The sequence below is a fragment of the Triturus cristatus genome, chromosome 5_2 (genome assembly GCF_964204655.1).
Source record: "Triturus cristatus chromosome 5_2, aTriCri1.1, whole genome shotgun sequence".
Taxonomy (NCBI): Eukaryota; Metazoa; Chordata; class Amphibia; order Caudata; family Salamandridae; genus Triturus; species Triturus cristatus.
Window position 1 is genome coordinate 763,794,382 of NC_140588.1, and position 16,596 is coordinate 763,810,977.

General features: G+C 45.6%; 1 protein-coding gene across 1 annotated transcript in view; it reads right to left on the bottom strand.

Annotated features, from left to right (window-relative positions):
- Window positions 1-16,596, bottom strand: part of LOC146829238 (sodium- and chloride-dependent neutral and basic amino acid transporter B(0+)-like) — a 1,256,359-nt gene that overhangs the window by 1,126,032 nt on the left and 113,731 nt on the right. Inside the window, exon 4 of the mRNA XM_085606669.1 lies at window positions 14,521-14,682. Coding sequence (XP_085462795.1) covers window positions 14,521-14,682 — 162 coding nt within the window. The remainder of the gene's footprint in view (window positions 1-14,520; window positions 14,683-16,596) is intronic.

Below are 16,596 nucleotides of genomic sequence, written 5' to 3' on the forward strand. Positions count from 1 at the left end.
CAAATCTTTTCAGTATCCGCGGCGATCAGTAAATCGTCGACGTACTGAATGAGGATAGCGCCACTGGGTAAAACCAGTGCATCAAGCTGCGCTTTTAAAGCCTGACTGTATATTGATGGACTTTCACAGTAGCCCTGGGGAGCGCGTTTAAAACGGAAGCTGCGACCTCCTAAACTGAAGCCAAAAATGTCTCTGCTCTCCTCTGCAATTGGGATGCTAAAGAAAGCATTCTTTAGATCGATTACTGAGAACCATGCAGCGGAGGCTGGAATCATGGTTAACAAGGCAGTTATATCAGGGACAACTGGAAACTGTGGTACAACAATCTTATTAACCTCTCTAAGATCAATCACAAATCTGTAAACAGGTGGCTGTGAAGGGTCCGTTCGTTTTAAGACAGGTAAAACAGGACTATTGCAAACGTTGCCTCTTGTCTCTTCAATTACACCCTTTTTAATCAAATCACTGACAATTGCTAACAATGCTTTTTGACCTTCATTGGAGATCTTGTACTGGGGAATGCGTGGCAATCTGACATTGGCTTTTAAAGTGACCACATATGGCGGTATTTCCAAAAGACCCACATCATTGGGACCAGTAGCCCAAAGGACATCCGGAAGGGATGACAATTCAGCTGGCATTGCGTTTTTAGACAAATACATTGGGGAAATCACTTTCTTACCTAATGTAAGTTGTACTCCTGAGGGAGAACAATATAGTGTTGCATGCAATCTTTTTAGCAAATCTAAGCCAAGCAAATTTTCACCACAACCTGTTGTTAGAATGAGGGGTGCTTTTAGCTCACAAGGTCCAACAGAAAGTGACATAGGACTAGAAATCGGGTTCCTAACTGGGGCGCCAGAAAAACCTACTGAGACATTCATTTCGCCAGACAAAGGCGCGCCAGGGAGTTTTGAATGCATGATTGAACTCTTTGCAGCACCAGTATCCAGCAGAAAGGGCTCCGTTACATTTGCTGTAGTTACTTTAACATAGGGTCCACTCTGATCCACTGGCACTGAAACAACTCCCTCTCTCTGTCTACGGCGATCCTAGTAATCATCATCTTCTACATTGTCTTCTTCTGCATAATAATCACTATTGTAGTACTGAGCTGTATTACCAGACGCATTGGTTTGCTGATCAAAGCTATTTATGGTATTTTGTGGTGGAAGAGGACGCGCGTTCTGGGGAGCATTTCCACGCCCTCTGCCTCTAGGAGCTTGCTGACCACCTCTACCTCTTGCGCCATACGCATTACTGTTACGCTGCATTAATTTAGGGCAACTATATTTAAAATGACCTTCCTCTTTGCAATATGAACATTGGTTGGGACCTACAGGGATTCATGGTTGATAATACCTGTTCATTGGCTGATTACGCTGAAACTGTTGGGGCTGCTGATAGATACCTTGTGTTTGTCTATAATTATTCTGTCCTCCACGTGGCGGATAGGCCTGCTGTAAAAGGATCTTTGTCTTTAGTTCTTTCGTTTTCTTATCTGTTCTATCCTTCTCATCTTTGTCTCTATTCTCATAATACTGTGCAGTAGCCAGTATTTGCGCTGAAGAGGAAATAGCCCAAGAACTTTCTGAGTCTTTTAATTTCTTACACAACTCAGGAAGTAGATTCTGCACAAATTTATCAACAAATAACCGTTGACCACCTTCAGTGCTCATGTCTTGACCACTGTGGTCGATAAACGTTTCTTCAAACCTGGTAAAGAAATCAGACACTGTCTCATCTTTCTTCTGCTTACATGCGGATAGTTTATCCCAATTTACGCGCATCGCAGGCATTATAGTTTTCATGTAGGTAATAATTTGACCAGGGAGGTCTGCTACCAAAGGCTCAGGTTTCGCACCACCAACTTGTCTAGCGTCTGCAGCAACAATATTAGCCCATGTACCACCTAGCTCTGCAGCATGATCCGTATTACGGATGGATCCCCATAAAGGCTGTGGAACAACATTCCCAAACAACATATCTATATCGGCTAGATTTATGACACATGATTCTGCAGTTTGTGATAACTCCTTATAATATCCTGCAGGGTTTTTACGGGGATCAGGCAATGTCTGCTTGAGCGCTAACACCTCAGATCGCTTCCATGGGACATGCACCCAAACACGCTGAAAATGTGCTGGCATAGCAGCAACACCATGAGCGGCATCAGCCGCAACAGCTTCCTTCCATACCGGAGGGACTTCTCTCATAGGGTATTGTCGCGCTTTTCCCTTTCTCCCCACAGGGAAATCTTGTGTAAACAACGGCTGTTGACAATCATCATTCCTCAAGGATAATAAGATCGCAACTGCTTTATTGACATCGGGGCCCACAATCGTACCTTTTCCAAAATCGAACCTCACCTGACACAACTCCTGCGGGCTTGGATCTCTACCATGATCATCCAATTCTTCACAGAGAATTTCACACATTTTCTCGAACACATACCTCTGTTTCGGGGCATCCCATTGATGAAACACATCAACAACTGATTCCACATCATAGCATGAAGGGAAACCAATCCACCTACGCGCCAGATGATCTAACACCTCTTTCTCGTCAGAATCAGGCAGCTGACTGCGCAATTGCTTACGCTGTAAGGCAGGAGTCGCACTAGATGACCCAAAGAGAGGCGACATTAGACTAGTAACTACATTAGCTAGTCGTTGTCGTGCTGAAGGAGAAGTTGAGGCAAAACGGGGGGATAAACAGAGGGAAGAAAAACAGATTCAGATACAGGTACCTGGGTAGTATAAGAAGGAGCGCCAGGGGAAACCGCTGGCGTGTTAGACAAAGTCGCAGGAAGCGCGGGGGTAACAGGTAACAAAACCGGCGGCCCTTGAGAGGGCTGCACTGCAGGGATAGGAGCCAGCTGAAGAGGAGCTGGCGGCTGCGGGAAGGCTTGCGGCATATTTACTGGAGGCTGCACATTTACAAGCTGTGGAGGTGCTGTGGCATTTTGCGCATATGGGGGTGGCGAACTTAACAAATGGGACATTAGAGAATCTTTCTCATTCTCTTTTGTGTCATCTTGCACAAGGGGTGACAAAACAGGGTAACATTTATCAATCCCTAGTTTGCGCTGTCTGTGCAACTGTTCCCTCATTTGTTCCTCCTCATTATCTTTAAATTGCACAGCTGCTTGCATCACTGACATACCTCTCTCTCTCTTATTTCTTTTCGCTAGCTTAATTTCCTTCTGTTTGGCTTCCTTTCGCCATAGGCGGAAAGAATCAAACATCGCCGGCCGGGCTTTCTTTTTAAACAATTTTACTTCCAAATTATCTAAGATATCTGTATCGAAACTACCATTTTGGGGCCATTTTAAAACACCGTCCTTTCTGGTGTATCGGATCCATATTTCATTATATGCAATGGGGCCCACGCCATGTTTTACATAAAGCTCATAAGTTGGAGTTCCAATTGGAGGAACCGGACATGAATCCTCTAACTGGAAATCCCTTCCACAACCCAAACAAAATAATCTTCCAAATACACTAGCACCAGGCATCTTTGCTCACTAGTCTAGTTCCCAACTTCAAAGGATTATCGATTACGATAGTCTCGTGAATACATGAGTCCTCTGGCTTTGGGGTTTGCAAACTCCAAATAAACCAAAATTATCCCGAAGGATACCAAACAAATTGGGAGACGCTCCACTTATACTTAACTGAATATCGATGAACAATGGCGTCACCAGAAGACTCTCTCGATTGTTTCGCTCTACCAAAGTCGTCAAGGGTCCAAAACAGGGCGATTAATCAGGGCAGCAGTCCTTCGTAGCCGTCGGGACGCGGAGAATCTCGCAGAAAAGACTTTCGGACCACGTCGACATGCAGGGGTCGATGAAGTGGCGGCCTTCCTCCAGAATTTCCACACGAAGCTCCTCACGAACCTCTGGCTTGGACCGGTACCGCTGAAATCGCGCCGAGTTGGGCGCCAACTGAAGTACTGGGTATTTTAAGCCCAGCGGTGCAGGGGAACACACCCTATGACTTCGGGGTTCTTCCTGTTTCAGACCTACAGAAACACAGAGTCTTCTGGGTGAAGTCAAAGATCAGTTTATTGGCTGCAGACCAATTACAGGTATCCTAGAAGTACAACAGCGTGTATGTTCTCAGGAGACTGCTGAAAATCACAGAAACGGGCTTCTCCTTAAATACAGAATTTCCTGCCTCAGGCATACATTCCTAGGTTTATGGCATGGTCATTTAAGTATACATTACAAAACGAAAAGGCAGAGTCATGATGACCATCCCACATTCCAGTTAAGCCAGCCCGCAATTATTTACACAGCAAGGCTCAGATCCCACATCAGATATCGATAGGCCCCAATAAACATGAGCATCTCCTGTTTTGGGAAACAAGCCATAAAGCAGGAACAGTCAGGTGTGAAAGAGATTAGCTGGAGGCTTGTGTAGGATGAAAAGACTTTATGGTGTGTCAAGCCCTGATGCTAATCACAGGTGGCCAGAGGACGGGGAACTCGTGAGACCAGTTTGACCTGGGGCGGCGGAGCCAAGCTGCCCAGGTCACAGAAAAGTCAAAGAAAGGCACATGTGCTCAAAAAGGCCCGTTTTCGCTTCATGCTATATAGCCTATGTGAGGGCAACCATAAGATGGCCACCGCTACAAAATGGAACCCACGTAGTGATGTGAAATAGCATATACACAGTGCATTCATAGCTAAAACGTTACAAAAAGCACTTGTACATACCGCATTAACCATTCGCGGTTCACTAATACCGGGATAGACAGGGGTAGGGCCCTGCCTTCTACGCGGTCCCAAATTCTAAAGTACGACACCCTCCGCGGCAATAGATTTGAATAATTTTAGTAAGGTAGGACTGAGAGACTTATCAAACTCTTTGTAAAAGGTGGCCGAGAAGCCATCTGGGCCTGGGGCTTTATTGCTTTTGAGGGATTTGATAGAGATCGAGAGTTCTTTGTCGGTGATGGGGGACCCTAGTGCAGAGCTGTCAGTCTCCGCAAGTTTAGGGAGATTCAGTGACTCTAGGTAGTCAGAGCACACCTCCGTGTCCAATGTCTGTTTGTTTTTATAGAGGTTCTCGTAGAAGGCCTGGAAGGGGCCTAGTATTTTGTTTTGTTTGGTGTGGATAGCAATATTGGAATCTTTAATCGAGGATATAGTAAATTGTTTCTGCTTATGCTTGAAGTAGGACGCTAGCAGTTTCCCTGCTCTATTCCCCTCAGATAGCTTGAGTGACTTGGATTTATTTATCCACACTCCGGCACGTTTGCTCACTATTTTATTGTATTCGTATTTCTTTTTAACTAGTTGGTCAAGGGTAGCCTTGTTGTCCGGATTCGCGGAGTGAGATATTTCTAGCAGTTTGATTTCTTTCTCTAGGTTCAGTTTTTTGTTGCTCTGTGCTTTGATGAACAAGTTACTTACCTTCAGTAACGATAAATCTGTAAGAAACATTAGTTAGTTAGATTCCTTACCTTAGAATATCCCCAGGCGTCAGGCTGAATCTGGAAAGATTTTTCGTCAGCAATACCCTTGCGCGTCGCTAGGCGTCGTCTGCGGCTCCGCGTCCGTCGTCGGCGTCATGATCGCAGGGATGACGTTGTCGGAGTACTTAGATGCCGCTCTCGCGCGTTGATGTCAGTTCTTGTACATAGCTTTCCGCGCCAGGAACGCAGATTCATGCAAGAAACCGACACTGGTGCCATGAATCTAGGGCCCTGAAAGGGATGACTTTAACCCTAGATATCAGTTCGTAGAACGGGGAGGATGGGTGGGGCAGTAAGGAATCTAACTAACTAATGTTTCTTACAGATATATCGTTACCGAAGGTAAGTAACTTGTTCATCTGAAAGAAACACGTTAGTTAGATTCCTTACCTTAGAATAGATACCCCAGCAATACCAACCCCGGTGGTGGGTATGCGAACCAAGAGCACACCAGGAAGTCCTGGAGAACGAAAAGGCCAAAGAAGCCGTCTCTCCGTACTCGGCTGTCCAGGCAGTAATGCTTGGTAAACGTGTGCAACGAGGCCCACGTTGCTGCTTGACAAATGTCCTGCAGAGGGACTCCTCGTCCCAGGGCAGTAGTAGCCGCTGTGGCCCGAGTGGAATGGGCCCTTAGCCCCACAGGAGGTTCCTTCTTAGCCAAGGAATAACAGGCCTTAATGCACAAAACGACCCACCGAGAGATGGTTCGCTTGTGCACCACCCGCCCCTTCTTAGCACCCACGTAGCCAACGAAGAGTTGGTCATCCACCCGGAACTGTTTAGTGCGATCCAGATAGAAGGAGAGCGCACGTTTTGGGTCCAGACGGTGGAGCCTCTCTTCCTCTTTCGAGGGATGCAGAGGCGGAAAGAAGGTGGGCAATATAACGGACTGGCCGATGTGAAAGGCAGTAACCACCTTAGGGAGAAAGGAAGGACGAGTCCTGAGAACAACCTTGTCCGGATGGACAGAGAGGAAATGAGGTTTAGAAGAAAGAGCCTGGAGCTCAGTCACTCTTCTGGCAGAGGTGATGGCAACCAGGAAAGCAGTCTTAAGAGTCAGAAGACGAAGAGGACAATTCGTGGCTCAAAAGGAGCGCACATCAGATAGGTTAACACCAGGTTCAAGTCCCACTGAGGCATTACGAAAGGGACAAGAGGAAACATGTGAGTAATGCCTTTAAAGAATCTAGCAACAACAGGGGATTTGAAAAGAGAAGGCTGGTCAGGCAGCCGTAAGAAGGCAGAAACAGCTGAAAGATATCCCTTGAGGGTGCCCAGAGCAGAGCCCTGCTGGGCCAGGGAAAGAAGAAAGAGGAGAACTTCAGAAAGAGGGGCGGAAAGGGGATCCACAGCCTTTGCTGTGCACCATGCCACAAATTTGTTCCACCGGCAGGTGTATACCGTTTTAGTGGAGGGACGCCTGGCTGCCAGAATGACATCACAGACTTCAGGAGGCAAGTCAAATGGCATCAACTGTCGCCGCTCAATCTCCACACATGGAGGTGGAGGTTGGACAGGTTTGGGTGGAGGACCGTTCCCTGCTGCTGCGACAGAAGGTTCTCCTTAAGAGGCAGTCGAATCGGGTGCATGTATAAGTCCGCCTGTCAACATTTTTGAGACCCAATTCAGGGTCCTACTCTTCCTCTTTTTATATAGTATGTTTTGAAGTGGTGTTGTATGAATGAAAGTATGTGTGAATATGACAGAAGTAATGAACAATTGATGACAGTTAGTATTTTTTTATATATATTTTCTTACACGTTTATGGGATGTCCTATGTGAATTTAGTGTTATAAACATTTGCAAAAGAAATAGTGTGAAAATTGTAAATACCACATGTGTTATAATAATAGATAACTGTGTGAAATTTTCTATATATGTCCTTAAAGCTATATAAAACAAAAAAAGGTTCACAAAAAGATAAAATTGTATAATAAATTGTTTTTCAACAAATAGTTTGTGGCTACTCGGGCCAAGCCTGCCGCACCGTGGCTCACAGATCAAATAAGGGAACACAAAATAAGGTGCAAAAAACTTGAAAAAATCTGGCGCATGCACTATAGAGAAGCTGACAAAAAAACGCTTAATTCGGAACAAAGACGCTACAAGGAATCCATCCTTCAAGCGAAAAAAGCCTTTCTCACGAGACAGATAGAAGATGCTACCAATACCCCTAAAGAACTCTTCCTCACGGTCGCTTCCCTAGCAAACCCCAAACCCATTGAAATTCCAGCAAGCCTCTCACTCTGCGAAAGTTTGGCTACCTTCTTTCGTGATAAGGTGGAAAACATCCTTCTCCCCTTAGATAGTATAGTGATGACTTCTTCCCCGAGGGAGGCTCCGTTCCCGCCAGACCAGAACTCACGCTTCTATACTTCCCGCCCATCACGGAAAAAGAAGTGAGAAGTCGCCTACTAAAAATTAAATCAGGCTCCCCTCATGACCCCTGCCCCACAACAATAACTAAACTTGCACCAGATGCAATTGCCAGGGGTCTTACTCCCCTCTTCAATCAGATGTTGGAGAAAGGGGAATATCCCTCTAGCTGGAAGCAAGCCTCCATCTTACCCCTGCTCAAAAAACCCAATCTTGACATCACGGAGATGAACAATTATCGCCCGATTGCCAGACTCCCCCTCCCGGCCAAAATAATAGAAGGTTACTTGAACGCACAACTTAGCGCCTTCCTAAAATCTGCGGATGTACTGGATTCCTCCCAACACGGCTTTCGAGAGGGGCACAGCACGGAATCCGCCCTGATCAAATCCATGGAAGACATTAGGCAGGTGATGGATACAGGGGGCAGAGCAGCTCTGATCCTATTGGACCTTTCTGCGGCCTTCGACACGGTCCACCATAAGCTACTGGTGGACCGGTTGAGGGCCTGTGGAATTCAGGGAAAGGCTTTAAAAATCTTACAAGCCTTCCTGTCTGACAGATCCCAGACAGTGGCGCTGGGCAGCCACGAATCTCACTCCTTTGTGCTTCCTTGCGGAGTTCCCCAGGGGTCTTCGCTAAGCCCAACCCTTTTTAATGTATATGTGTCCACCCTTGCCCCGGTGATTCGATCCTTCGGCTTTCAACTCACGGCTTACGCCGACGACACACAGATTGTGGTGTCCCTCCTTCCCGGTAACACAGAAAACACCGCCGATAGATTCAGAAACTGTATGCTTGAAGTTGGCCGCTGGATGGCACAGAGCTGCCTTAAGCTGAACTCCTCAAAAACAGAGGTTCTGCTCTTTGGTGACAGAGACAACTTTTGGTCCCCGAGATGGTGGCCAGACGAAATGGGACCTCTCCCAGATCCGGTGGACAAAGTGAAAAATCTCGGTATTCTGGTGGACACCTCCCTGACCTTTAAAGCCCAGGTGAGCACTCTTTCCTCCTCCCTCCATTTCATACTCAAAACCATCAGGAAAATATTACCCTATCTTGAGAAGAAACACAGGAAAACAATAGTTACGGGTCTAGTGCTATCACGCCTAGACTACTGTAACAGCCTGATGTTAAACGCCCAGCAGAGCATATTAAGTAAACTTCAGCTTCTGCAAAATGCAGCTGCTCGCCTAATCACTGACACACCCAAATTTGCCTCGGTATCTCAGGAGCTGGTCAAGCCTCATTGGCTGCCGGTCCGTAAAAGAATCATTTTCAAGGCAGTTTGCATGGTCTTTAAGGCCCTCCACGATTCGGGACCCAGACACTTGAAATCTCTTTTCTGTTGGCATAAACCAGCAAGAACTCTGAGGTCAGGACAACTGGCTTTGGTCACGGTCCCCAGAATTAAAAGAGCTCGCTGGGGAGGCAGGAGTTTTTCTCTCGGGGCCGCGGAGGCCTGGAATAAACTTCCACTTGCGCTCAGACAAATCCAGAATCTGATGGCCTTTAGAAGAGGTCTAAAAACATGGCTCTTCACTCAGTAAGCACGCTTCAACATACCAGTCTATCTTTCTAGCGCCAGGACACCTCCGGGTATCAGAGCGCTCTATAAATGTGCAAAATAAATAAATAAATAAAATACTATGTAAATGCATGACATGCCGAAGGTCTTGGCAAGTTAGAACCTTGTTTGGTCGTTTGAAAAATTAAATAGGTCAGTATAGAGGTTTACACTTTTATTTATTTGTTCTTTACTCCCTCCTCTAGGACCTCAAAGTACTTTAGGGAGTGCCTTCTTCCTTCCTTATTGGTACAACTCCATCCTAAACAGATGTCTGCTTTTCAATTAAAAAATAAAGTATGGGATGAGAAGGATTAAGTCAGTCAGGAAAAACCTGACACAGCATGGAAGGAACGCTCCTCCCTGCACATCAAACATAGCTATGCTCTGGCCTTGGAGAAAGAAGCTCAAGTCTTGGCTTAGCCCACACTGCTGCCAACCCAAGTCTGAGTTTTTTACCCAAAAGAATCATCAAAACAACAGTTTCAAAAGAGACATTTTGTGGGAAGGCTTACAAGGGGTTGGTATGAGGGGGGAATAGGTCTTCCGGATATCAGAAGATATTATTGGGCCTCACAGCTAGCTTCCATTAACAAATGACTACATTGGCCCCAAGGGGACCCAAGATACCAAATGGACAGATGGCTGCTCCCGGCAGAGGGGATTTTGCAAGAGTGCTCTACTCCAGACCAACCAAACTGAAACTGACAGGCCCTACTGCACACGCTGTCCAAACATGGCGCACAGCCTCCAAGAGCTTGGGTTGGGAGGGAAGAGTCACACAGGCCACCCCACTATGGGACACAGAGATGCTGGGCAACTTAAGGAAAACTAAGGGCTTCGACCGGTGGGATGTGATTGGTATCTGCAAAGTCGGTGATCAGTGGAGGGAGGGCGACGTAATTTCCTTCACACAGCTACAGACTGAATAAAACAAGGCAGGTGCAGAGCACTTCAGATACCTACAGATAAAACTTGCATTACAAGCGGTGATTACCAAAGGGGAGTCACTTCCAGAATCCTTTCAATTTGAGGACAGAGTCCTGGAGGAGTACATGCCGGGAAAGTCCATCTCACTGACATATAGGAAACTAATCAACAATATGTCCGACCCCCTCCTCCAGCTCCGCAACCGATGGGAACACGATGTAGAGGAGATGAAGGACGAGGAATTGATGGAGGCCTTAGCCTCCTCCAGGGAGATTGCTATCTCCGTGAGATTGAGACTGGTACAACTAAAAATACTCCATAGAACTTATCTCACTGACCCAGCGTTAGTGAGGATGGGCTACAGGACTGACTCAGGGTGCGCGAGGCGGTGTGGACAGGAGAGAACCTTTGCCCATATTGTCTGGGAATGTGTACACATCCAGAAATATTAATCTGAGCTGACAAAGTGTATGGGAGAAGTGACAGGAGTCAACCTTATATTAAATTGTGCCCGTTGAATATATGGGGGCCTACTGACTTAACATAACAAAGGGAAAATATGGGTGGCAATGGAACAATAATCGCCAAGCGGAACATTGCCAGAATGTGGGGAGCTCAGGAGACACTGACAGTTGTAGCGTGAGACTGGTGCATGCTGACGGAATGAACAATACACAAGTCTAGAGGGTGTCCCAAAAAGTGATTGCAGATATGGGGAAAGTGGAATGGTTACAGGGGGGACTGTGAACTTGGGGCAACATGGGTGAAGTTGGTCAGGCAGGTTATTACCTAATGAACATGTGTGAGATATGGTTTGTGATCGAATGTACCGGTGTAGATATCGTCCTTGATGCCTATGTTTGTAATATGATTGTGAAGTGTAGAGTGGTCATCAACAAAAAGAAGTTTTTTAAAAAAACAACAGTTCCAAAATATTTATAAAGTTTAAACAGGTATCGAAATCAGTGGCTGCCGCTCCATTAGGGCGTTGGAGCGCCGCCCCACTGCTTTCTCGCAGTGCGAGAAGCAGAAAATAAAATGGTATTTAAAAATACCATTTTATTTTCTGCTTCCTGCGCTGCGAGAAAGCAGACGGCAGGAGTACGTCTGGTTGAGGGTGGGCAGGAGCATATGCCTGGTTGGGGGCGGGCGGGTCTCGGAGGAGTGGCTTGCACCACTCTGAGTGCCGTGACTGCTTCGCCGGCCCTGGGGCCGACCAAAGCAGTCATGCGCACTGGCCATTTTCTCTATGTAGGCTGCATGCAGCCTACATAGAGAAAATGGCGTCCCTACTGGTGCCTGGCTGGGCGCCGTCTGGGACTCCGCGGCAATCACTACGCTGCCATTGCAGCGTTGTGATTGGCTTACAAGAGGGGAGGGAGCTGCAGCATGCCTGTTCCTGTTTAGAAAGCGGGACCCCGGCCCAGGAGCAGAGACGGCGTAGACGGGAGGTAAGTTTTCTTTTTAACCCCCCCACCCCTGCCCGACCCCCCCACAACCCCCTGCACCCCACAACTCCCCCCCCCCCACGAGTATTGCGAGCCATGACTGTCCGGATGGCAAGGCTCCTTGGAAGGGTCCTTTCCCCTGCAACTCCCAACCTCCTGATAAATGCACACAGCGAATCACAGAGCGCTTTGTGCACGACTAGTCCTGACTTTCCAAATGTAAAATGTTTCGCGCATTAGGGCCAGGACCAGTAATCTGTCATTTATTGCTTTTATTTGAAAACTCCTGTTTGACAGTGAAGATTTGCGAGGACTGATCACCAAAATCAGCCATAATGAGCCTGCCACAGCACTCTGAAACCCAGATGTTATGTTATTTTACAGTTCTTTCTTCAGATACAGCAAGTACTTTTTGTTTGCTTGTTGACACGTTTTCTAAACCCTCAGTGACAGTGCAAAAGTGATTGACGTTTTCATTGTAGAAAGGTTGACCCTCTAGTCAGTTATTTAAATTCTTAGCAGACTCATAGAGTGGAAGGAAATTTAACCCATGACTCGCCGCATTATATGCTTGGTCAGACTCTGTAATTCACTCTTGCTGAAATGCCACTAATCAGACGTGATCAGCCAACCCCTGCGGCAGCGATCTATGAAAAGACATCACACAGTGAGACATGGCCCAAATATGATGCATGAATTGTGTGTAAGAAAATAACAGTAGCTGAGTCTCAGATGCGAAAGTTGCTAAACATTTCCCGGTCTCCTTAAGGTTTCCACCTCTCTCAAGGTCCTGGAAGTAACAAAAGATGGTACTTCAACAGAGTTTTGAATGAGGTACCATGGATTTTTTTAAATCGCAATTCTATCTCTGTTTTCATTAATAATAATTTATTAATAGTCAAATCTGATTTAAGAAAGTTTATTTTACCTTACATTTCCTTTTTCCTATTTTCTATTTTCCTATTGTCCTTACTGGCACTGTGGTAAACACACTGGCCACTCCAGTAAACCACTGGCCAACTTGCAACTCTGTCTCTAATATAAAAGAAAATATCATCTTCAAACCTCGCCACTGTACAGTACAACTATTATTTTACACCGCTCCACTTTCAAATGTCACCAGCCGCCACTGATCTAAATAGAGAGCACTGGAGACATTCCATCCAGCCAGTCAATCCGGTATTTTTGGTGTAATTCAGCCTGCACAACTCTGTCTGACAACCCTGACAAACCCAAGTGAGAGGAAATTGTTCGCTCTGGTGAGAAGTGAAGCCCTTCTGCTGAGGACACTACTCAAGAAATAAAAACTAGCATACTCAGCGGACAGAACCTGTGGTCAGCAAGAACACTTCTTGCAGAGTTTTCCACACTATGAACCATTGAGCAGAAATACGAACAAGCACAAAAGTCGAAGACTGAGTTCATATTCTTTTTGGATAGTGAATCTCTCAGACCACTAGGAGACTTATGGGTTTATACCTGACCAAAAGCTGGAGCAAATGAGAAAAGACACAAGGCACATAATGTAATGCATATTTGTAAAGCGCTAACATATCACCTCCTTAAGGGTTTCAAGGCACTGGGGGCCGTCGGTGAGATCAAGTGAGCTATTGTCTAGAGTCACAAGGTGCTGAGCTGAGCTGCCGCCGGCATGAAAGATCAAACCATGAGCCCCGTACTCCAGAATCTGCTGTTCTGGTCAATGCGCCACACCTCTCCCATCACATAAGAGAATAAGCCTGAGAACTTGAAGCTCAATCTGCAGCAGCAAACGCTACAAGAAAACAAAGTACAAGGAAGTCCTAAATAAACCCATGCTTTCTTTTTCGTCTTTCTTTTATTCTCTTCTAACAACATTACTAATTGTACATCATTCGGATGTTTTTGTGTGTGAAGACATTGCTGCAGAAAGTACCCATTCATAACTTCAGTTCAGACTTCTGGCAGACATGGATGCAATAAAACTCCATTGAACTGAACCAAGAGGCATTTCGCCATTTCCACAATGCGGATTAGCATTCAGAGACACATATTATCTCAATATAACACTTCTTGCCCTACACATATGGGTGATAAAAATATATTCTTTTTAGCATCCATATTTATGTAAATTGCAAATTTGTATCATCGTCTCAGCATCTAGCTCTTTGGATATTATCAGTACAGCTAAAGAACAAAAGGCCTCATTTAGAATATGAGGGACTGGTTACTTATTCACAAACTGGATATGTCATCTGTCTTATTACAAGTGTATCATATCCTATACCACTTGCAATATATGATATGCTGTGATGGAGTACCCATCCGCCAAGACTTTAAATCAGGCCCAAAGCCAATCTGCTAAACTTGGAGATAAAAAAGCAGACAGTTGACTTGCTATTTATTAACTAAAAGGTATCAAATCTTAATAGATAAGAAATAAGCAATCAATAATATCGACCTTCTTATGATGCATAGTTCAAGGTATGAGCCAGTGTTAATAGAGCATTTTAGCTGCTGTCCAGTGTACCGTTTTGCATTATTAATCAAAGCAATCATCCACCACCATCACTCCATCTTTGAATAAAACCACCTTTATCTAATCGATTTTTCCATTCATTGAAATACGACAGACTGTTAGGCTCTGAAAACTCTCCCATAGTTGAAAAATGCACTAGGAAAAAATACACAAAATATTCTATATGAAAATATATCGTTAAACAATATAAAACATACCTCTCAAAAGATTGCTGCACGTTTCATTAGCCCAGTTGGAGCAGTCAGACCAAGGCAATATCCTTTGGAAAGAGGCAAATAAATAATAGAGACTATAGGCAACAATGACATTGTAGTAGATGGATACTGTGGTTGAAATTATCACCATGGTGATGCCCACACCTGAAACAAATGAGAATTATTTTTAATTACCATTCAGTTATTAATGCTATCTTCATGGAAGCTCTTTACAATGTAAAGCTAAAGGTAATGCAAGGAAGAGTACATTATTTCTCTTTTCGCATCTTTTATATAGCGCGAACTCGACCCGAAGGTATTGGAGCGCTGTACATGAGCACCGTATTTACATTACATATTCAGGCACGGGGAGATTTGCCCAGAATCACAGGATGTGGATGCGACCTCGAGGCTCGAACCTTGGTTTCCTACACAAAGTCGGCAGTTTAAGCCGAGGGACCCATCCTCTTAGTAGATGTGCGGATCAATTGTTTGCTCATGTCAATCAATTCAATTATTTATTTATGTTTTGGAACTAAACTGAGATCCATATAAGAAATACAAAAATACGTCCATTATAAACATTGCATAGTCATTATTGCTACAGTAATAAAAAAACAGTCTAAGAAGGTCACACCATATAAACTGCAAATGGAATGAACAACTGCAAGATTGGAATTTACTATTCATTAGAACTCAGTCTTAAAGTGCAAAAATACTAATACGTACAAAGGACAGTCTAAAAAAATCACAACATATTAAGTGTGAATAGAACATATAACTGCAAAATTAGTATATATAATTCATTAGAACATCAGAATGTTGAGCACTCAATTGCAGACAATGGAGTGCTCTGGGCTTCTACGGGCCGGTAAAAGCCTGTAGGTCAACATTCAAATGTTTTTTTTTTATTCACAGCTGCTGCTGTGAACAAAGGCCTCTTGGAGCCCAAGGGGATTTAAATCCCTTCGGGCTCCGTGCAGCCTTTGTTTTATTTGTTAGAACATTCTTCCCTCTAGTAGTGGAATGTTCTAATAGCCTTAAAGCCCTCCGTTCCTGGGCTATACCGGCCATTAAAGTCCTGCTTCCTTGTTAAAGGCCCTAGCCTAAGCTGGAGCTAGCCTTAAATGGCTGGTATAGCCCGCTACGGCAGGCTATTAGGGTAGACTAAAACTCATTAATCAAGTCCGAAAGTACAAATACACGAAAGACAATCTAAAAAAGTCACAGCATGTAAAGTGCAAATGGAACGTGGAGCTGCATGATAACATTTACAACTCGGGGGGCGGAGCTAACCACGCCTAGAAATGGCCACAATGTGAGCGAGCTCCTCCCGTCATGTTCCTATCATGCATGTATCCTTGAAACACACTGCAAAAATCGCCACAGAAATACCGGATCCAGCCTCCGGAAAGCGGTAGGAACATCTATGCCTGAAATCGCCACTGCAGATGGTACTGAAGACCCGCCAAACTGCCGAGAAGTCTGAGCGGGGGCGAGGCCTATGCTGAGTGAACGTGCGCGCACGGCGTGCTGATTACGTGAGCCCCGGTGGCGGTGACGTGCGGCTACCGCGAGGTGGGCCGTATCCTGTACTGGCGAGCTGAGTCGACGGGACCGGGCGGACTGCTTTCCTGGTATGCCCCTTGCTCTTCTGGTGCCCGCACAGACGCCGCAGAAGGCGGAGAGGCGGCTGAGACATTGTGGAGACAAAGGGCAGTGAAAAAGGATACGCACCAGCCCAACGCCACACGAGTAGTGAGTACCAAAATAAAATACGCCCGTATGTGGCCTCGAGGTTGGGACGACTAGATAACTCCCGCACTGCATGCAACGCCGCTCCTCATGGTGCAAGAAGTCAGAGAGACTGTATGACGCAATTCAGGCCATATGAATAACGCCATACCGGCGCCCATTATTATCGCCTGCCAGGCTCTGAGGGCATTCCAACTGGACGTCTATCTGCCAAGAGCAAGTTCAATCTCACCCCCCACCGCCCAACCCATACAACAGAGTGTGCTGCTGGTGCGTGTAGGCTTTCACACATTGGCCTGCCTACAGATACTGCTACCACCCCTG